Here is a 22,556-nt window from a genome sequence, read left to right as displayed (position 1 = left end):
TAAAATTAACAGAGTAAAAATGCTATATTTAAGTCCATGAAACAGTTCAGTTCTAACTTTAGGCTATGAACAATTAAACTTTTAAAATAATGTTTCAGATATTCTAAGAGTATATCACTTGAAAACTACTTTAGCTAACAAGGAAAACAAATTAAGCAAAATTAGAAAGATGTAATCAGGTAATCTTATTTTCTGCCTTTAGTGTTCACACTTTTAAAAAAAACTTGAGGTATAATTGATATATAACATTATATTAGCTTCAGGTATACAACATAATAATGTGATTTTTGTATACACTGTGAAATGATCACATGCCCAGTTAACATGCACCATACATAGTTACAAAAACAGTTTGTTTGTTTTTTTTTCCTGGTGATGAGAACTTTTAAGATTTACTCTCTTAGCAACTTTCAAGTATGCAATACAATATTATTAACTATAGCCACCATGCTGTATATAGTCAAATGCCCCCCCATAGGAAACTAAAATACTGAATCTTGCTTGTATTTACCATTCTTACATTTTTCTTGTTTGCCATATATTTATACTCCTAAACAGTTATACGGTTGTGCTTGTTCAAATTGTATAAATGGAACCATCTTCAAGTTTTTCCTGTGACTTTTATATGAACAAAATTTGTCTACACTGATGCATGCAGTTGTTATTCATGTATTTTTACTTTGGCATAGTATTATTCTACTACAATTTATCCATTTTTTTTTTAATGAACTAAAGTTCCTAGATTTTGGCTCTTATAAACATTGCTGCTATGGATTATTCTTGTATAAGTCTCTGGGAATACATGTGGAAGAGCTTCTAGGATATACACATAGGCATGGAACTGCTGAGACAAAGTATTCTCAAGTTTTGTAGGTAAAACTAACTAGGCAACTAGGCATTTTCAACCTTATTAGGCAACGCTAACTTGTTTTCCAAAGGAATAAACTAATTTTTTTTTCTCTTACCAGCAATGGATGGTTCTAGTTGCTCTGCATTTTTGTGATCATTTGTTATTAGCAATCTTCTAAATTTCTGCCTATTTAATGGTTCGAATTGGAAAAACCTCAATCCTCCTTCTGTGTTTCTTCTTTCCTCTCACACTTCTGACGACTAGCATACTCACAACACTTCTGACACCAGACGTGTGGTGTTTCCCCACACCCAGCAATTCTGTGACACCAGCTGGGTATTCTACAAATCAGCTCAACTCTGGTACCGTCTACCTAGAGACAGCACTGATCCCACAAGGTAAGGGGATTGCCTTCCCACCTCAGATGCCAACTGCAAGGACTAGTTCCCCAGGTTACACACAGTCTGTCCAACCTGACAAAAAACTGACCTTCCCCTCCCCTTTACATTTAGTTATTTGGTAGAACAGTTCACAGAACTCAAGGAAACACATTTCCCAGTTTATTAAAGGATAAGATAAAGAATACAGATGGACAGCCAGATGAAGAGGTGCATAGGACAAGATCTGGGAGGGTTCCAAGCATAAGAACTTCTGTTCCGGTGGAGATGGAGTGTGTCGCTTTCCTGGTAGGTGGGCATTGTGTTTACCAACCTAAAAGCTCTCCACGTGCCATACTACTGGGATTCTTGTGGAGGTTTCATCACATAGGCATGGTCAATTATTAATTCAATTTCCAGCCCCCTTTTCCTTTCTGAAGAAGGGGCGGAGGCCTCAAACTTCTAATCATGGTTTGTTCTTTCTGGTGACCAGCCCCAAGCCAGGAGCCATCCAGGAGCTTACCCAGAATTACTTCATTAGATCAAAAGATGCTCTAAGAGCCCGTATCATTTAAGAATTTATAAGGGTTTGAGGAGTTCTGTGCCAGGAACAGGGATGAAGACCAAATGTATATTTCTTGCTACAAATCACAATATCACATGGTTATAAAGATAATATCCTATTGTGGTTTCATTTTACATGATCTTGGTTACTAATTAATATTGAGCACCTTACCCAATGTTCATTAGCCAGCTGAGTGTCATGTTTGTGAACTGAGTAATCAAGTCTTTTCACTATTTTTCTTTATCATAGGTTAATTTTTCCACAAATTTGTAGGAATTCTTTACGTATTTTCGCTACTAGTCTTTTTTCAGTTATAGGGCTTCCAATTAGTTTCTAACAGTGGACACTTCCACTCTTCTGAAAACAGTTCTTAATATTAACGTAATTGAATTTTCAATCTTTTATTGTAAGATTTCCAGGTTCATATTTAGTTTGAGACACGCCCTCCCTCAATGTCAGAAAGATATTCTTCAATACTATTTTCTGAAAGTATTATAGTACTGACTTTCATAGTTAAGGTTTTAATCCACTCTGAATTGATTTTTGTGTTTGTTGTAAAGCAGGGGTTCAGATTTTTATTTTTTTGTGTGTAGTAGTCAGAAGAATGGTTCACCAAAGATGTCCATATTCTAATTCCCAAAACCTATACATACATTATGTTACATGGAAAAAAGAAATTAAGGTTGCAGATATAATTAAATGTTCTAATCTGCTGACTTTAAAATAAGGAGAGAATCCTGGATTATCCAGAGGGCTCAAGGTAATTTCAAGGATCCTTTAAAGAGGAAGAGGAAGGCAGAAAGGAAGTCAAAATTACAGAAAGATTTAAAGATGCTATGCTGCTGGCTTTGAAGACTGAGGAAGGAGTCATGAGCCAAAGGATGCAGGTTCCCTCCAGAAGCTGTCAAAGATAAAGAAATGGATTATCACTTGGAGTCCCCAGAAAAAACGCAGCCCTGAAAATACCTGACTGTAGCCCAGTGAAACCCATTTTGGACCTCTGACCTCCAGGGGACCAGATAATAAATTTATGTGGTGTTAAGCCATGAAGTTTGTAGGGATATGTTACAGCATCAAAGGAAACTAATACTTACAACTGTGTAAGTAACTACTGTCCTAGCACTATCTAATGACTACCCCCTCTTCTCTCTGATGATCAAAACAATATAACAAAGTATGACTGCTGGATCATATGGTAAGAGTATGTTTAGTTTTGTTAGAAACTACCAAACTGTCTTCCAAATTGGCTGTCTCATTTTGCATTCCCACCAGCAATGAAATGCAAGTTCTTATTGCTCCACATCCTTGCTAACATTTGGTGTTGTCAATGTTCTAGATTTTGATTTTCTAACAGGTGTGTAGTGATAGCTTGCTGTTTAATTGCATTTCTCTGATGACATATGATGTAGAGGATTTTTTCACGTTATTTGCCATTTCTATTACTTTTTATTTCCTCCTGTATCTTCAAACTTAATCTGGGATCATTTTGCTTCTGGCTTAATTCTTCAGTGCTATCTGCTGGTAGCATATTTGCTCCATTTTTTTTTTTTTTGTCTGAAAAAGTCTTTATTTCACCTTCATTTTTGAATACTGTACATTGTAGCCTATTTTCTTTCAGTACTTTGAAGATATCATTAACCTCTAGCTTCTATTTATGCTAAGAATTTACCTGTCAGTTTCATTTTGGCTCCTTTGGAGATATCTCCAAAGATATTTCTTACCTCCCTCCTCTTTCCCACCTCTGGCTGCTTATGTTTTCTTTGCCTTTGTTTTCATCAATTTTACTATGGTGTACCTAGAATTTATTTTCTTTTTTGCTTCTCCATGGAGTTTGTGTATATCTTAAGTTTCTTGGACTTATGTCTTTTTTCCAATATTGGAAAATTCTTAATATTGCTACTCCCCTATTTTCTCTCTCCTTTTTTCTCAAACTGCAACTAATATGTTTGTGAAACCTACTCACTGTATTCTCTATGGCTCTTAGTCCATCTTTTGTATTCTCCATCTTTGTTTCCTTGTGCTTCACTGTGGATATTTTCTTCTGATCTGTCTTCCAGTTCACTAATTATTTCCTCAGCTGTATCTACAATGCTATTAATACCATCCACTGATTTCTTAATTTCAGTTATTTTATTTTTTCAGTTACAGAATTTTCACTTAGGTTATTTTTTGTATGCTTTGGTGCTCTGACAAAATATTTTTATTTATATGTACATATTAAGTATAGATTATTTTTATTTTAAGATAATTGTAGGTTCACATGCAGTTGTCGGAAAGAATTCAGAAAGATTGTTATTCCCTTTGTCTAGTTTCCTGAAATGTCTCATAATGGGATCTTGCAAAATGATAGTACAGTATCACAACCAAGATACTGACATTGATGCAATGAAGTTACATAAGGATCACTCATGTTGCTGTTTTATAGCTACACCCAATTCCCTGCCATCTCATTCTTTCTCCCCCAGAAACTACTAATCTGTTCCCAATTTCTATGATTTTATCACTTTAAGAATGTTATATAAATGGAATCACACAGTATATAACCTTTTGAGACTGGTTTTTTTCTATTCAGTATAATTTTCTGTAGTTTTCATCCAGGTTGTTATATCAATAGCTCATTCCTTTTTATTGCTGGGTAGTATTCCATGACATGGATTAGCAGTTTGTTTACCTGTTGAAGGACATCTGGGTTGTTTTCATTTTGGGATGTTATGAATAAAGCTGCCATAAACATTCATTTACAAGTTTTGTGTGAAGATAAACTAGCCTCTGTTGATACTTTGTTAGTGCTAGAACTTCCAGCTTCCCACATCTTCTCCACCGATACTGTGGTAGGGGTGGCCTTGTAACTGCTGGGCAATGGTGAAAATCCTGACTCTACTAGGCCTTCTCTGATGCCATACTGGTGGGGAGAGAGTGTAAAACCATTTTACTGCTAGGTGGGCAGGAAGTCCAAATTCCCACATGGTCTCTGACACTGTGGCTGTAGTGGTGGGGTGCTTGTTACCTCCTGGTGGGAAGGAAATCCTAGTTTCCTACTTGGCCTCTCTGACACCATTCCACAAGGAGTGTTCAGGAACCTTATTACAGCTTGGCAAGGATGAAAGTCTGGGCTCTCCAATGGGTCTTTGCTGAGAGTGGGATCACAATTTTTTATGTGGTTTCTGGCTGTAGTATGGGAGGTTTGTCTGAAGGTTTTCCTATGCCTTCCTCTTTCCTGGTCCAGGTATGTATTTTTTTTTGTATGTGCCTACTGGCATTTCTGGATTGCAGTTTACTTCAGCTCCAATACAAGGTTTTTAAGGCAAAAAGATAACCCAGAGAACTTCCACCATGTTGCTCCTTGGGTCCTGAGATCTTGAGCTAGTTTGTCTTCTTCTTTCTAAGATTCTTTCTGAGTCTTCTTATAGTTTATAGATAGTTCTAGATTTTTAATTGTAATTACCAAGAAAAATATAAAAAAAGTACAACCGCTCCATTTTCCCAAAGTAGAAGCTTCTCAAGTTGTTATTTTAAGCTTTTCTCTAAATTCCAATGAGTCCATTTCTGTTGCATGCGGTTGATTTACCTTGGTTTTTGGTCATGTTGTCCTATTTCATCATATGGCTGGTTATTTGGGGTTGCTTGCCAGATACTATATACAGCAAACTTTAGTGATAGTTTGAGCCTGCATATATATTATTTTTGTCCAGAGAGGATTTGCCAATAGTAGGCAGCTAGAAAAATACTCTGAAATACTTTAATCACAGTTTCAGATAATTCTAAGTGGGGCTTTAGGCCATTTTAGGACTGTTTCATTTATGGTTTACCCTCTCTCATAGAGTGGATCTAACTCAAGGTAAGAGTGGTGTGCCTGGCCTATGGAGTCCTCCTCCTAGGGCAGGCCATGAACTTTAACTCTTGTCTCACTAGAACTGTTACTTTATTGAAAGCTGTGCTCACCCTCTCTGTCTACTTTGTTAACTGTCAGACAGCTGCCTATTCTATACAGATGCTTCTGGTGAAATGCATCCCCTAGAAGACACAGGGCTTATGTCTCTTGATTCCCATCTTCTCTTAGGTATTTGCCCTGTAGTAGTTCTTGCTCTTGTTCTTCTTCTCCTTCTTTGTTTTTATTTTTATTTTTATTTTTTGCATCAACAAGAATACTTTAACCTTTAAATTTGACATCAACAAAAGATGCCTGTGTCTTTTCCAAGTCTCTTAGGATAGGATTCACTTCAAGTATGAATAAAATAATTTCATGAGACATAGTGACATTCAAGTCCCCACATAAACACATAACTTATCTTTTTTTTTCTAGTTTTACTGCAAATAATTGGCATACAGGTTTAAGGTGTATAGCATGATGGCTTGATTTACATATATTATGATATAATTATCACAATAGGTTTAGCTAACATGACCACATTTTTTCATATAGATACATTTAAAAAAAGGAAAAAAATCCCCTTAAGATGAGAACTCTTAGGATTTACTCTCAACAACTTCTATATATTGCATAGCAGTGTTATAGTCATTGTGTTGTACATTACATCCTTAGAGTACCTATTTATCTTATAGCTAAAACTTTGTACCTTTTCTCACTTTCCTCCAATTCCCCATCTCCCTACCCTCTGCCCCTGGTGATCACAGGTCTCATCTCTTTCTATGAGTTTGGTGTTTCTTATTTTGGTGTTGTTTTTGAGATTTCACATATAAGTGAGATCATACAGTATTTGTCATTCTCTATCTGACTTATTTCACTTAGCATAATGCCTTCAAGGTCCGCCTATGTTGTTGCAAATGATAGGATTTCCTCATTTTTTAATGGCTGAATAACGTTCCATTATCCCTTCATCCAATGAAGGACATGTTTCTATATCTTGGCTAATGCTACGAACGATGGGGCTACAGATATCTTTTTGATTTAATATATTCATTTCCTTCAGATATATTACCAAAAGTGAAATTACTGGATCATCTGGTAGTTCTAGTTTTGATTTTTTGAGGATCCTTTACTCAGTTTTCCACAGTAGCTGTACCAATTTATAATTCCACCAACAATGCACAAGGGTTCCCTTTTCTCCATATCCATGACAAATGTTATCTCTTAGTCTTTTTGATGATGGCCATTCTAACAGGTGTGAAGTAATCTCAATGTGGTTTTAATTTGCATTTCCCTAATGACTAGTGACGTGTATTCATACATGTACTTGTTGGTTGGCCTTTTGTCTATTCAGGCCCTTTGACCATTTTTAAATTTTTTTGTTGTTATCAAGTTGTAGGAGTTCTTTATATATTTTGGACAGTGACCTCTTATCAGATACATGGTTTGCAAATATATTTTCCCATTCTGTAAGTTGTCTGTTTTTTTTCTTCTGTGTAGATGATTTCTTTTGCTGTATGGAAGCTTTTAAGTTTGATGTAATCCCATTTGCATATTTTTATTTTGTTGTTTGTACTTTAGGTGTCATATCCAAAAAGTCATTACCAAGACCCATATCAAGGAGCTTTATTCTTATGTTTTATTCCAGGACTTTCATGGCTTCAGATTTTACATGAAAATCTTTAACCCATCTTGAGTTAATTTTTGTGAGTGATATAAGATATGGATCCAGTTTCCTTCTTTTACATGTGAATATCCAATTATCCCAGCGCCATTTATTAAAGAGACTATCTTTTCTCCATTGGGTATTCTTGGCTCCTTTGCCAAATATTGGTCAACTGTATACACTTCAGTTTATTTCTGGGCTTTCAATTCTGTTACATTGGTCTCTGTGTTTATGCCAGTACCATCCCGTTTTGGTGACTACAGCTTGATATCAGGAAGTGTGATCCCTCCTGCTTTGTTCTTCACAGGAATTCTTTGGCTACTCTGACTCTTTTGTGGTCCATATAAATCTTAGGAGTGTTTTTGCTACTTTAAAAAAAAAAAAGCTACTGTGATCTTGATAGGGATTGCACTGAATCTAGACGGCTTTTGGTAGTATTTACATTTTAACACTATTAATTCTTCTAATCTATGAACATAGGGTATCTTTCCATTTATTTGTACCTTCCTTGACTAGAATTAGTGGGAAGTTGACTTTGGTTTTTGGATAGACTGAATTTGATATATCTGTAAGGTACTTAAGTGAAAGAGGTTAAGAGTGGATACCTGATTCAAGATATTAGTTGTGAGGGGGGTGCCTGGGTGGCTCAGTTGGTTGAGTGTCCAAATTCAGCTCAGGTCATGATCTCACAGTTTGTGAGTTCAAGCCCTGCGTGGGGCTCTGTGCTGACAGCTCAGAGCCTGGAGCCTGCTTTGGATTCTGTCTCTCTCTCTCTCTCTCTGCCCCTCCCATGCTCATACTCTGTCTCTCAATAATAAATAAATGTTAAAAATTTTTTTAAAATAAAAAAAAGATATTAGTTGTGAAGGTAATTCCTAAGAGAAAGAGGATATATTAAGAGACAGGAGCTGAGTATAAAAATATTAGCGAATGAAGATATATGTAGGAGGTGAGTTAAGAGGAAAAACCCTTTAAGTAAATAGGTGACAGACAATGCCAAGTAGGGAGGAAAAAAAGCCTCAGAATGTAACTTAAGGGAAGATAAGGAGGAAGAGAGTCTGGAGAAAAAAACCCAGTTATCAACATTGTCAAATGTGGCTGAATGGCCAATCAGGCTTTGGAATGAAAGCGTTTATAATAAATACCATCTATCTTCTGAGTAGTAAAAGAAGCAGGAATGTGGAGGGCTGGACAGTGTAATTTTTAAGAGAGAAGAAAGATTCATTAAAAAATGGAGACAATTTTAAGTTGTCATTGGGAGAGCTAAAAAAATTTATAAAGAGATTTGAGGTCTCAAAAGAAGCAGGCAATCAATATCTGAGTGGACATAAACTTGCAAAATTTTGTGATTTTTTTCAACAAAATCAGTATCTTGTGATGAACTCAAGAGAGGGAGCTAGTTTTCAGGAAAGCATGAGAAATTAATTTGTAGACAATTTTAAAGATTGGTAAACATATGGAAAATAAAATGGAGACTGCAATAAGATTTGGGAGTTAGTTACACAGAAATGATAGTTTAAGCCAATGGTATAGTAGATATTTATATGTCATAATTTCTATCAGTAAAAAAAAATAGGTTATTTTATTTCTTACAGAGAAATAATAACTAATCTAAAAATAGTTTCTATCTCTGTTAAGTGTGGATTCATTTTTGAGAACTTTAAAACTGTCCTATTTTAATCTGAAGAATAATCCTATTACAACCAAATGGCTATCAGAATCCTAAAATTGTAATTAGCAAGAGGATATTCATGAAATTTGCCAGACTTGCAAATGTATGCTTGAGTACAGCAGTTACTGAACCAATATTATGGAAAAATTCTCCCATTCCTGCCTCTCTGTATAAGCAATGCATTATTTGGAAAAAACAACAGCAAACAAAACATGTGCAGGGCTATTATTTACCAGTAGTACATGGGCCACAATTATTTATGATCAATTTCTGTTCTCATTAGTTAAGTGTTTAGGCTGTACTGGTTGTGAAACATTTTAAATGTAACACTTGCTATATGATAACATTATATTCACTGAATTACTTATATATAACATTTCATTACTTCTAAAATTTTAAATTGTAACTGACACAGACTATTTTATCATTACACAATGCTTCAGGACAAAAAGGAAACATTAGAGCCCCCACTTTAATAATGATTAATCTAAGATACAGTTGCTGCATACTTCTTTGTTACTACTGACATTATGCTCAAATTCAAAGCTTCTTTTAAAAAAACAGTGATGTTGAATAAATTCACCTAGGCTAAAAATCACTTCACTTATAAGACAACAGAGTTATCCTTATTAAAATAAAATCCTCCTACCATTTGGTGATGCCATAACATTCTTTAATAATATCCTGAAGGACAGCTCGATAGAAGAGTGATTCAGTAGGCAGCTGAAAAAAATGTAGATAAATATAAGCACAAGAAACAAATAAAAAACATGTATCGAATCAATACTAGAGAGTCAGGAACATAAGTGAATGTTAGAAATCTGACTTTATTGCAAAACATAGAGGAAACTTTTATAATTTTTCCATTCTAAGTTAAATTGTTACCCTGAGGCTAATACTAAGGAAGCAATTCTGCATGAAAATAGAAGAAACTATAAAAGAAATGGTAGTGAATGGTGGAAGAAACAGCACAATCAAACAAAAATGAGCTAATGTCCCAAATGCAGTGCGTTCAGTTAAAAATGTAGAAATAAACTTTCATGACCAGCAAGATCAGCTCTGGAGCCGAAAAGAGAGCAGTAAGGTAGAATACATGCAAAAGAGAAGTGAACACGGATTTGTCCTAATGGTGGTGGAACAGAGATCGTATCACCTAGGATTCACACCCAGAAAGAGAAGATACTATTGTAAGTAAGGACATGCTAAAAGTATGTCTGAGGTCTAAAAGATCATAGCGTTGGCTACTGTAGAATTGAAAAGGGCATGTCTTTTTGTCCCTCAGGAAGGATATAGGATTAGGTATCCATGAAGGTTTTCCAAAGCAAAGAAGATATGGATGAAGAGAAGGGCCTCAGGGAAGCATGATAGTTTTGAGAAAGTATAAAAGAAAACACTTCACTGAAACAAGGGAAGGGGCACTTAAACTAAGAAACTACAAAAGTCACCCAAACTCTATCCACATCCCCACAGAACTCTTAATGACAGTGTAAATAAATCCAATACAAAATAATATCAGCAACAGTCCTGCTTCCATGCAAAGTTTCTAACGAAAAAAAAAAAAAGGGGGGAAAGAAAAATGAGCCAGAGTGGAGGGAGGCCAACAATATTGAATGGTCCTGAGAAGGCTAATAAGGTGAAAACCCCAAACTGTGCAATGACTGGTAGTTTTAAAGACAGAGTTCAGTACACTGTACAAATTCCCTGAGTCAAACTTCTTTCCCTTTTCCTTCAGAGCACAACATTGTTATTTTCGTCTGTTTTCAACTAGAATATGTTTGGATTCAGACGAGGTCTAGCATAAAATACAATTTTGCCCGTGTGCTCAGATAGAAAACTTACTCTACTGCTCCTCTCTCATCTGACCTCAAGTTCCTACACTGTGGGCCCCAGGCGCTGAGGCTACAAAAAAACACAAGTTGGGAGCTGAGGGTGAACCATTGTTTCTTGCATCTTCACCTAATGGCACTGACTTCTTAAATCACTGGAGAATGTCTGACTTGCAGGATTTTGACAGAGCACTTGGAAAGGGCACGTGTTATATCCTTCCAAGATGGTGGGGATAGTGGGGAGGGTGATTCTAGTCGGAAATGGTGTTAGGAATACCAAAATCCCCAGTTCAGCTCCTAAAATAATGCACTGAAAGCAGACATACTTGAATACTACGAAATTTGTAACCTTCAAAAGGTATACTTCTTAAATAAAATCTCTTTCTAAATGCAACGCCTTGACGTAAGACAAACTCTGATTTGTAAACTTTCTTTCTAGAAGACTGCTCCAAAACATATCATTCAAAATTTTCCATCTCTGCACATATTTTTCACTTGGCATTTTTTTCATCTTGAGTAATTCTTTTTGTAGTACCAAAAATCTCTATCATCCGTCCCTTCCTTCTCCCCATATCCCTTCAGTTTTCTCACAAAAATGCTGAAATCCTCTTTCATATATTGACACCTATTGTTCTATTGACATTTAAGGCATTTTTAGAAATATATTATTACATGAAGTAAAATATTAGTATTATAAATGGTTTATAAAGTTCTTAACTTTTTATTTACTTAGCTATACAATAAACAGGAACTTTAATTTTACATGAATTTTACATGAAACTTCCAAAAATAGTTGAGCTGGTATTTGAACTGAAGAAGCCTAGCTCTGATGTCCACATATAAAGCCATGATGCTATATGGCCTCTTGGACACTTGGGCAGGGATGGTGTCGTTAGTTTTTATTCAATACTTCAGTCAGGAAAAAAAATCTTAAAAATAAAGTTTCCATACCTATGCCTTTGAGAAAAATTATATAAACGGTATCAAGGTAATTTAGAAAAGAATGCATATTTATATTGTTATTAAAAACTGGTTAAAGATGACAAAAAAAACCCAAGAAATGCATTTAAACAAGAGATCATACAGAAATGCAATGCACAGAGAAATAAAAACAGGATAGAATAAATCATCATTCCTTAGTTATCCTGAATAAATAAGAGCCTTACAGCTGTTCGCTAAGAGAAAGGGAAGAGAGTTATGAAGTGCCTTCAAACGTGCATTCCTGGGATAACTGGGTCTATCCATCCTGGTAAATACAGATGGAGGCATGTGGGAAGGGAGTCAACATCTCCCCAGCACCCTGTGTCTGACAATTCCAAGAATAAACTGGATGTGGCTCAGAGTTTACTTTCTCTCCTTCACAAATGATAAATCAACCTAACACTTTAATGCATCTTAAATCGGAGGGAGCAAAAAGCACACGCTTAAAGTATATATCTTAGGCATGCATTTTACAGGTCTAGTGGAGACGGCACTAAGCTGGAAGTCAGTACTCTGCAATTAATTAAGGGAGGTAGAATGCACTATTAAACTTCTGCTGTGTATCATGTTCTCATGTAAGTTTGGGATAATACTCAACTTATAAGATTGACTATAAACATGAATAAGCACTTGGGAAACTGAAAAACACCACAAAAATGCACAGGGACATTATGATGAAGGCTCTTTTCTCTTCCAGATCCTAGGGAACCACTAGACTCATAAGCAGTACAACTGCAAACCAGCAGTTTGAGACGAAAGCCCACATACCTCAACAATATGCCCTAATGCCTTTAAAAAAATCAGCTTTTATCAATTTTTAGATAGGAACAACAAATATATTTAAGAAAAAAAGTTCTTAGCATTGAGCCTGGGCCAGAGTAAATACTCAGTATATATTTGCTGCTATTATCATTTTAAATTATAATTATTTAAAAAAATTCAAATTGACATATTAATGTTCCTTGAAAAGAAGCAAAAAGAGATTTCTAACATTTAGGTACAACAAGAAAAATCCTGTGAAAAGCTTAAAAAGAACAGCTAAAAAAACTTTTAGAAATTCCTAATATGTTTCATCAATCATAAAATAGAGAATAAGGCAATTTTATGGACATTTGGGGGATATATTTAACTTCTGTTTATATGTGCAAGTCCATTTGGCTATTTCAACTAATGACCAATCAAGTTAATAAGGAAAAAAAAACAAACAAAAAAAACAACAAAAAAACAATGCAGGTCTGTGTTTTGGACTGTAGTTAAAAAATAAATTGAATGCTATACTGTGTTTATCTTTGCTCCAACTAAGCCCATAAGAGCCTGATAGTCAGCAATAGCAGTCTTTGGAAATATTCATAGACTGTTTAGTGTATTATGAAGAAATGACACATTAGTACAAGAATATAATGTGGACATTTTCTTAAAAGTTCAATTTCCTTTTTCTGGAAGTTCACTTCTCTTTTAAAGAGAAACTTCTAGAAAATGTACAAATTTGAATAAGAAGAGGTGACAAGAAGACTCAGGTTTTAAGTTCATCAGCAGGTCAAGTAAGAAGAGTACTTTAAGAAAACTATCCTGTCCATCTGCTGTATTAGAGTAAACACTGGTACTTACCCCTTGGCCAACCGCAACCCGTTCCAATGCCTTTAGAGAAAAAATAAGGAGAAAAAAGTAAGACAAAGACTGCTGGTATATTTAGTCTTATCTTATAAGACTCATAAACACACTGTATAAAGGCTTATAAAAGTGACATTTAAAAAGATTAATTAAGTGATAATGTGTAAGTTTACACATTTACAAGTGTTAATATCATTGAGGAATGTTAACCAGTATAGTTGTATACTCTAGGGTTGATTTATAATAGATGTGTGTCATGTACACAAACACATACACACCCAATTGTATATACTCCTTGAATTTTAGAAAGAATAAGAAAACGAAAGAAATAAAAGAACATGGTCTTGGCTCACTTTTAGCTGTTTAGCAGAAACAATCAAATCCAAATCTATTATTATATGTGTGTATATAATAAACATGTTTATATACTACTTCTAAGTGTATTCTCTTCTAATTTTTTATAAACATATAGTTGCCTTTTATTGTACAAGGTTTTATTGAACAGGTTATAGGTGAAAATTTAGTTTAGAATAGTATGTATAGTTTTGGTTGGCCTGGTCTACAAATTCAAATCAAAGTCACATATGATCAAGTGCCCAAAAGAGAAAGAATACATATTTTTACAATTTTCTATATAGCTGGTTTTACATTTATATTTATTTAAGATCCAGATGATTTTACAAAGTATTTCCTCATATTTCCAGTAAATATGCATAACCAAACATATATAAAAGATACATCTGAAAGATTTATCATAGTTTCAGTATGGAATAAAGGCTTCTAAAACTTCCATTTTTAAGAGACAAACATTTCTACATTTATAAAGTTTTATAACTGAATTACATTAATATTTCAATATTTACCTTTATTTTTTAAATTTTAATTAGAAAATATTTCAAAATAGAGTAGTAAAATATAATAGATCTACATATACTTCCTATTCAATTTTAGAATACCCATGTTTGCTTCAGGTTGCTATTCTTCATAAATAATAACTCACATACTTTTAAAACTGAAAGATAATTTACAGATTATCCTGTGTAAGTACAATTTTTGCAGAGGCACAAGTTCACTGGCAAGGTAAAATAAGTTGCCATAGTTGTATAGCTAGTTAGCAAGTGAGCAGGAAGTAAAAATTTGTTCTTTGAACCTTAACTTCACCTGCCCTCATACCATTAAGATTTAGTGGGAAAATGAGTTCACTGTATAAGAAGTTGCTTCGCAGAAATTATTTGAAGAAAAAAATTATAATTCTCCAAAGACTTGGACGATACCTTCACCTAACATCTAGAGCCAGAGTTTTAGGAATACAGGAGCAAATTATTACATAATTTTCATATTAAATTAAATAGCAACAGGCCCAGAATAAGTTTATTATTGAAGAAAACATTGATTTTCTTTTACAGTACTGTCTGTGCTCATTTCAGATTAGATTTTTGTTTTACAGCTTTGGCTAACAGGCTGAACTGAATAAAGAAACATGGGTTTTTAATAATAAATTGTTTGGTGTTGATAAAAGTGTCTACTTTTAGATAAGAATAACTAGTTAAAAGTAGTCAATACCAAGACTACTTTTAGTATGTGTTGCTGATGACGGACTTTAGAAATACAAATGATAAATTTTGGTTACGTAATAAAAGATAACCAGGTAGGTGATAAGAAGTTTCTTGCAAACATTAGTATTTTTCTTGGCCAATAAATAAAGATAATGAAGAAAATATATACCAAGTGTTAATCGAAAATATTTTGCAGTTTTATCAAGCTTAAAGTATGCTGACATGATTGTGCTAATCTAATTAAAATTTATCTCTGGTTAGTACCCTTAACAATTTTTCAAAGCATCACCAGAAAGTTCTCCTTTCTCGATCTCTTTTTTTTTTTTTAACCCCTGTAACTTTGATTATTTGTGGAAAAGGTCAGTTATGGAGTAAAATACAATTAACAAAAAATACATCAAAAAAATGTTCCTTAGCATCCAAAAAAGAAGCCAAGGTAGTCAGGGACTGCAATGGAGCCAAGGAGAGGGGCATTCCATAGGAAGCTCACATTGGGCAGAGAAAGTTATTAAGTGCAGTGTGGTCTATACATTAAATATTCTAAAATTTATTTTTCAAAACCTCTTCTTTATGTTTCTTTGAATGTTTATTTTTATAGCAAACATTTTTGTTTTGTGGGTACCATATATTCTTTTATCTCTGTAAGGGATATTAATAGTTATTTTATATTATTTTATTTTGTATAGTCTCCATTTCCTCCAAGTTGCTTTTCTTCAGTTTTTCTGATCTCTGTTCTTTCATGTTAGATTTTCCTTATACATCTAGTGATCCTTGGCTGTCTGTTGATAATTAAAATGGGGGTATTGTAAATGTGATTAGAAGTACTGTGCTTATGAGTGAGGACTGTTACTTGTGGGCTTTATCATAAAGGTGACATGTGTCCTGCTTTATTGTAAAATCCCTGATGCCAGCATCATTAGGTCTTTTTTCTTAGGTTAGTCAGATTCCCTAATTTCTTGCCTGAAGGGTATAATCCTGGCTGCTGCATTGTGAGAACTAAGTCATTTCAAGAATTACTTGTCACTATAACATGACCCTGAATAAACATTACTAGCAGATATAGTGAAAGAACAAGATAATTTCCAAGAAAAGCATTTTAAGAGGACTTTAAAAATTATTATTTGAGCATAAATAGATTTCTATGATAATACTAGGATCTGTGACCTAGAACACTGGTGTGCTATTTTTTATATTGCTGTATAAACTGGCAGAGAAATAATGGTCATAGAATAATTAATTTATCTTGGGGTTGGACATCAAACACATTATTTAATCAACTATATTTGAAATTTCTAATGACAAAAAATAACTTAGATGTTTTAACGTGCACCTATTCTTTATAAACTAACATAACACCATGAACAGAGAATACCACAGGTTAAAGTGTTCTAGGTGGAAGGACACAAGCCAAATAAGGCACATTAAAGGCTTTATTTAATTAGATAGTTACTTCCAGGTACCTTATTAATATCTTTCCCATTCTATAAAAAATTAGGAGGGACGCCTGGGTGGCTCAGTTGGTTAAGCGTCTGACTTCAGCTCAGGTCATGGTCTCGCAGTTTGTGGGTTGGAGCCCCGCATTGGGCTCTGTGCTGACAGCTCAGAGCCTGGAGCCTGCTTTGGATTCTGTCTCCCTCTCTCTCTGCCCCTCCCCCACTAATACTCTGTCTCACTCTCTCTCAAGAATAAACATTAAAAAAAAAAATTAGTAGACCAAATGATCTACTATAAACACATACAAACATACCACAGAACTGTGAATAAAGCACTGAACTAATTCGGTGTTTAACACTTGGTAGCTGGTACATTTTATATGGTAATTAAAGTAATTATATATAAAAAATTATATGTAAAAAAGTATAACTATAAATTGTTACCACACTGCATGTAAAGTAGATAATGCTGGAAGGGCAAGTGATTTTTTAATCAAAATTTGCAATGCACAAAAGCATTAATAATGATGCTCTGCAAAACTTGGCATTTAATTCATGATATCAGCCAACAACAATAAATTCTGTAACATCTGGATAAAGTTCTTAGTCCAGAAAAAAATATAATCATACCAAACATGCTGACATTCTGGCATTACGACCACAGCACCATCTCTCTTCCTTTAAATAATGGCACATTGGAAATCCCCACTTGTCTTGGGTGCTTTCTGCAGATGGAGGAAAAATATGGATTATTTAAATACGATTCTTCCTCTTTCATTTAAAGTAAACAATCTATTGAGAAAGAAAAGCAGTTATTGAGAGAGTCAAACAGTAGTTAAACATGGAGGTAGTAATGTTTAACAGTTCATTCCAATCTGTTAATTGAAAGCATATTAATGTTATGAAAGTGGTATTTTCAACAACAGCTGTTTTGTGTTTAAGCTCTAGGTCTGATACTAACCAATTTGCCAAAATTATTTTTTCTAAGATTTAGCAAGAGCAATTTAAAATGGAAGTACTCTTTATGTTCAGTGTAACTATAGGAAATAAGTAATGAGATTCTTGCCATTTATTGCTGACCTGACTTTCTAAAAAAAAATGATTTATTAAATGAAATTTGGCAATTTATTATAGAACAATATTAATTCATCCCTAACAATGATGAAGCATCAATTATTTTTTCAGCCACTATATTCACTTTCCAGAAAAAGAACAGCTGTATAAGCTCTTCTTTCTTCCTTGTATTAACAGGCTGCAATATTTTCAATTGTGATTCAATTTGGCTCAATTGCATATATGGTTTAAGTAACAACAACAAAAATCAACATTCACGGTTTAATCACACATATCTTTTGCCCAACTCACTTACAGAGTTCTGTACATGATTTGCTGATGTCCAAACCCTTAATGCAAAACTATTAATTACATAGGGGTTTTGAAAAGGAAAACAAATGAGTTTCTTTTTTAAATTGAAGCCTGGAAAATAAGAGCTTAAATTTTATCAAGACTATGACAATTAAAAGAAAAATAAGAAAAATATAAATTTTCTATTAGGTTAAAAAGTAAAAATAGAATTAAAACTTTGAAAACATAAAAAACTCTTTAAAAGAAAATACTGTTGAAGTGGATTCAACTAAATACATTTCTCTGCTATAAAGGATCAGATGACTTTTGATTAAAATAGAGAAAGTTTAAATTTCATGAAGATCAGAAGCCTGTGAAAGTGGTTTCCTTCTGTTCATAAATTAAGATTTATGATAGGCCTTACTGATAATCAGATGGAAGATATGGACCTTCCTCTGGGAATATAAATAATAATAATGCTAGTGTTTATACAGCACTTAATATTGTGAGGCACTATTGCTTTAACTGCTTTAAATGTATTAACTAGTTTTAGTCCCTACAGCAATTCTATGAGGTAGGTACAGTACTATACGCATGGTTTAGCTAGGGAAACTAAGCACACACAGGTTAAGTAAACTGCCTAAGTTGCAAAATATAGCACATGGTGAGGTAGGATTTAAACCTAGGCAATCGGGACTCCAGAGGCCATGCTCTTAACCACCAAGCTATATAAACAACTTCAATTACAAATGCATAGGACTTGTGGAGCCCTTGAAGCCTATCCAGGTCCTGGGGATCCTTGGACTACTTCCTCTATTTCCTAGATGACCTGAAATAGCAAGTTGAGTTTTATTTAAGGTTTTACAATTTTACTGAGGTGTGATTACTGCTAAATGAAAGAATAACTGTAAAGTTTTTTTTTTCTTATAACCAAAAAGAGAAATATCTAGAGCTTACTGTAAAGGGTAAGGGGCTAGAGAGATGGGTTTGTGCTATTTTATTAAGAATAGGTAGGGGGGCGCCTGGGTGGCGCAGTCGGTTAAGCGTCCGACTTCAGCCAGGTCACGATCTCACAGTCCGTGAGTTCGAGCCCCGCGTCAGGCTCTGGGCTGATGGCTCGGAGCCTGGAGCCTGTTTCCGATTCTGTGTCTCCCTCTCTCTCTGACCCTCCCCCGTTCATGCTCTGCCTCTCTGTGTCCCAAAAATAAATAAAAAACATTGAAAAAAAAAATTAAAAAAAAAGAATAGGTAGGAAACATGCTAACCAATAAAATAGTTGGGTCTTCCCTGTCGCCCCCCTCCATCCCACATCCATTCTCTTCCTGTAGACAGGAATAGAGATTAAATGCATGATGGGATTAGTCCTGGCAGTCTTTAGAAAGACAGTGGTGAAGCTGTGAGTGTGTGGTAGGGAAGAGAGGGGTGGGAATTATTCAGAAGAATGCAGAGTTTTGGGATTCCCAATTGATTTCTAGTAATAAAGGGAAGATGAAGGCAGGGATACATAGGATTCCTGGTATCCCTCTCTATTTTAGATGACACAAACATGGAAGCCAGCAGAAAAGACTTCTGAACACATGGGGCTGTCATTAGAAAACTGGAGGCTAATAAAAGATGGTCTTTACTTCACACATGTTCACTAATTTGTGCTGATGAAGGTGATGAGAGTAGAGAAAGGTTATGGTGTTCCTTAGGGCTCATAAACCTATTCTTTACTCCCACAATAAAGGCCTATATAGAAGGGTAATTTTTGGGTATAAGAGAGCTTCCTCTCCAACCCTACATTAACTGTAGTGGGAGAAGGACAGTCTTACTCAATGTATATGGCTCCCTGAATCCCTAGCCAAAACACCTAAGATCCTAGGGCAGTTTATAGGAACTGCCAGCCTTGGCTCAGGGCTATGTGAAATGCCATTAAAGCCTCTCTCCTTTGGACACGACACCTGGTGGTTGTGGAATCTCCTTGAAGTTTTCTGAATCTACATCACAGTTTCCTCTGTGACTGAGGTCATGGTGGCCTCACAGTTCTGCTCATTTTTTAACAAAGAGCAAACAACTGATACAGAGACAAGACACCCTCAAAGTCAAAGAAAGCCTTTCATGTGCAGGTTCAATATTATCTTTGGACCCTATTTCACCAGCTTCATTCTGACTGCAGTGAAGAATGAAGCTCCCTTCTATGTCCTGAATCTAAGTCACAGAGTTCACTGTTTCTATTGTTATATATTTATCTCCTATTTAACTGTGTTCATAAATTCAGATCTAGTCAAAGTGAGCTTTAACCACCTTTATCAGTTATTTCCCCGGGGATCATTTTTATGCTATCTTTAAATGATAGTTTTAGAATAAAGTCTCCTTTTTTTTTTTTTTTTTTCATCTATCCCATTTCTTCTCTGTTGGCTTTAGAAATCCATCCATCTCATAAAAGTAGAGATTCTACTAATTTTTCCTTCTTATGTTAATAATATTACTATCTACTTAACTAAACAAGTTTGAACTTTAGAACCATCTTCTATTATTCTTTCCTTTAATCCCCCAGTTCTTTTAGTTATATCCTTAATTATATCCTTAAACATATCCTCTTATTTTTTTTTAATTTTTTTAATCTTTATTATTTATTTTTGAGAGAGAGAGAGAGAGAGAGAGAGAGAGAGGGAATGAGCAGGGGAGGGGGCAGAGAGAGAGGGAGACATAGAATCCGAAGCAGGCTCCAGGCTCTGTGCTACCAGCTCAGAGCCCCATGCGGGGCTCGAACCCACAAACCGTGAGATCATGACCTGAGCCGAAGTCGGACACTTAACCGACTGAGCCACCCAGGCGCCCCAAACATATCCTCTTAATTATACCTTCTTTTCATTTTCAGTCTTCATTAGCTTTTGACTAGGTAAATGTAATACCTACTAATTCTTTTTCTTTTTCCTTTAGTCTTGTCCATCCTTTACATTAAGAGTAACATTATCTTTCTAAAATAGACACATCTAACCATGTTACTCCAACAGCTCTTGCTTCCCTCACCACTAGCATCTATGAGATAAAACCCAGTACTTTTCTTACTGTGAATTTCAGGAGGTTCTGATGCTCCCTCTTTATAACATTCTCTTCCTCTGGTTCCATGATACCATGCTCTCTTATTTGAGGCCTGATGCTCATCATATCCCCTGACAGTTTGTTATTTTCTATTAAATTAGACATAAGGATTAATGCATAAGAATTAATCCTACCTCACCCTTTATGCTTTTTTGAGGAAAGATTTTGCAAACTCAAGTGCTTTCAGTTGGTAAATAAGTGTGTGAAGCAGCTAGATACAATAAAATAGGTAATCACCAATTTTCATGGTAACCAAGTATCACATTTGCCCAGTCTTACTGCTATTTAAAGAACAATTGGAGCGTAACACAACTGTCAAAATTGCCAAAAATGGGCCCGTGGGCACTATCAGAGCCAGTGTGCAACCCCTGTTCTATCTGTGTGCTTTCCCTAGGCAGCCTTACCTATACCTCAATTTACACTGACAATTCCTGGATTAATTTCCTAGGTCAGCTATAACAAATTACCATACACTTGGTAGCTTAAAACAACAAAAAGGTATTCTCTCACTGTTCTGGAGGCTAGAAGTCTGAAATCAAGGTATGGGCTGGGTCATGCTCCCTCTGAGGCTGTAGGGAAGAGCCTTTCCTTGCCCTTTCTTAGGATCTAGTGGTTGCTGACAATCCTTGGCATTTCAGGGCTTGTGGCTGTACCACTCCAGTTTCTGCCTCTGTCGTCCCTCTGGGTCTCTGTGTATCCTCTCCTCTTCTTATGAGGACACTAACTATTGGATTTAGGGTCCACCTTATTCCAGTATGACCTCATGTTAACTAGTTACATCTATAAATACCCTATACCTAAATGAGGTCACATTCTGAGGTTCTGAGTTGACACGACTTTTTGGGACACACTATTCAACCTACTCCAATTCCTAAATTATATCTTCAACCTCTTCTCTAAGATCTAATTCTGATCACCAATAGCCTAACCACCAACTCCAAATGGATATTTCATTGGCACCTGATAATCAACATGTCCAAAATCTAAATAACTGAATGACACAAAACCAGATGTCCTAAAGTTTCCTATTTCGGTGACTGGCATCAACATTTACTCATTTACATGAGTCAAAAAGCTCAGGAATCTTTTCACTTTCCCATATATAGCATGTTTTAGAAATTCCAGCTTATTTTTCTCCTAAATGTTCCTCAAATCCATTAATATTCTCTATTTCCACCATCCCAAACTACCCGCACTGCTATGAAAGCCTCTTGATTGGTTACCAACACCCACTCTTGCTCCTTATTTCAGTTTTAATACTGCAAAGTGATATTTTAAAATATAAACTTCATCAGTTCCCTTCCCTGCTTAATAGATCCTTCTTTTCCTTTCAAGATTAAAAGCCAAGAAACAGACACTTAACAATAGAGAACAAACTGATGGTCACCAGAGGGGAGATGGGTGGGAGGATAGGTGAAATAGGTGACAGGGATTAAGGAGAGCACTTGTTTTGATGAGCATCAGGTGATGTATGGAAGTGTTGAATCATTATATTGCACACCTGAAACTAATATTACATTGTACGTTAACTAACGGGGATTTTTAACTAGAAACTTAAAAAAACACAAAAAACAAAAAAACATTAAGACTCTGTTCCTTAACTATATCTGCTTGTGCCTACCTCTCCAGCTTCATTTCATACCTTGTTCTCTGTTTCAGCCTTTTGTTCCACTTTCCGTTCTCTAAACTGGTAAAATACCTATCTCAAAGCTTTGGAATT

General features: G+C 35.1%; 1 protein-coding gene across 5 annotated transcripts in view; it reads right to left on the bottom strand.

Moving 5' to 3' along the window:
* METTL25 (methyltransferase like 25) overlaps positions 1-22,556 on the bottom strand; it is a 155,949-nt gene that overhangs the window by 58,568 nt on the left and 74,825 nt on the right. For 4 of the 5 annotated variants that reach the window (XR_007456740.1, XR_007456739.1, XM_049626012.1 and 1 more), the window contains exons 6-8: positions 17,036-17,130; positions 13,414-13,443; positions 9,648-9,721 (exon numbers count right to left, since the gene is read on the bottom strand). Coding sequence is in view for 3 of the 5 variants with exons in the window: in XM_049626012.1 (XP_049481969.1) it covers positions 9,648-9,721; positions 13,414-13,443; positions 17,036-17,130 (199 nt within the window). In the remaining 2 variants the exon portion in view is untranslated. Of the gene's footprint in view, positions 1-1,992; positions 2,694-9,647; positions 9,722-13,413; positions 13,444-17,035; positions 17,131-22,556 lie in introns of those variants that run through there. The other variant, XM_049626014.1, reaches the window with a different exon arrangement.

Source organism: Panthera uncia, chromosome B4 (assembly GCF_023721935.1).
Source record: "Panthera uncia isolate 11264 chromosome B4, Puncia_PCG_1.0, whole genome shotgun sequence".
Taxonomy (NCBI): domain Eukaryota; kingdom Metazoa; phylum Chordata; class Mammalia; order Carnivora; family Felidae; genus Panthera; species Panthera uncia.
Note: the sequence above shows the minus strand (reverse complement) of the source record. Positions and strands in the feature narration are given on the sequence as shown.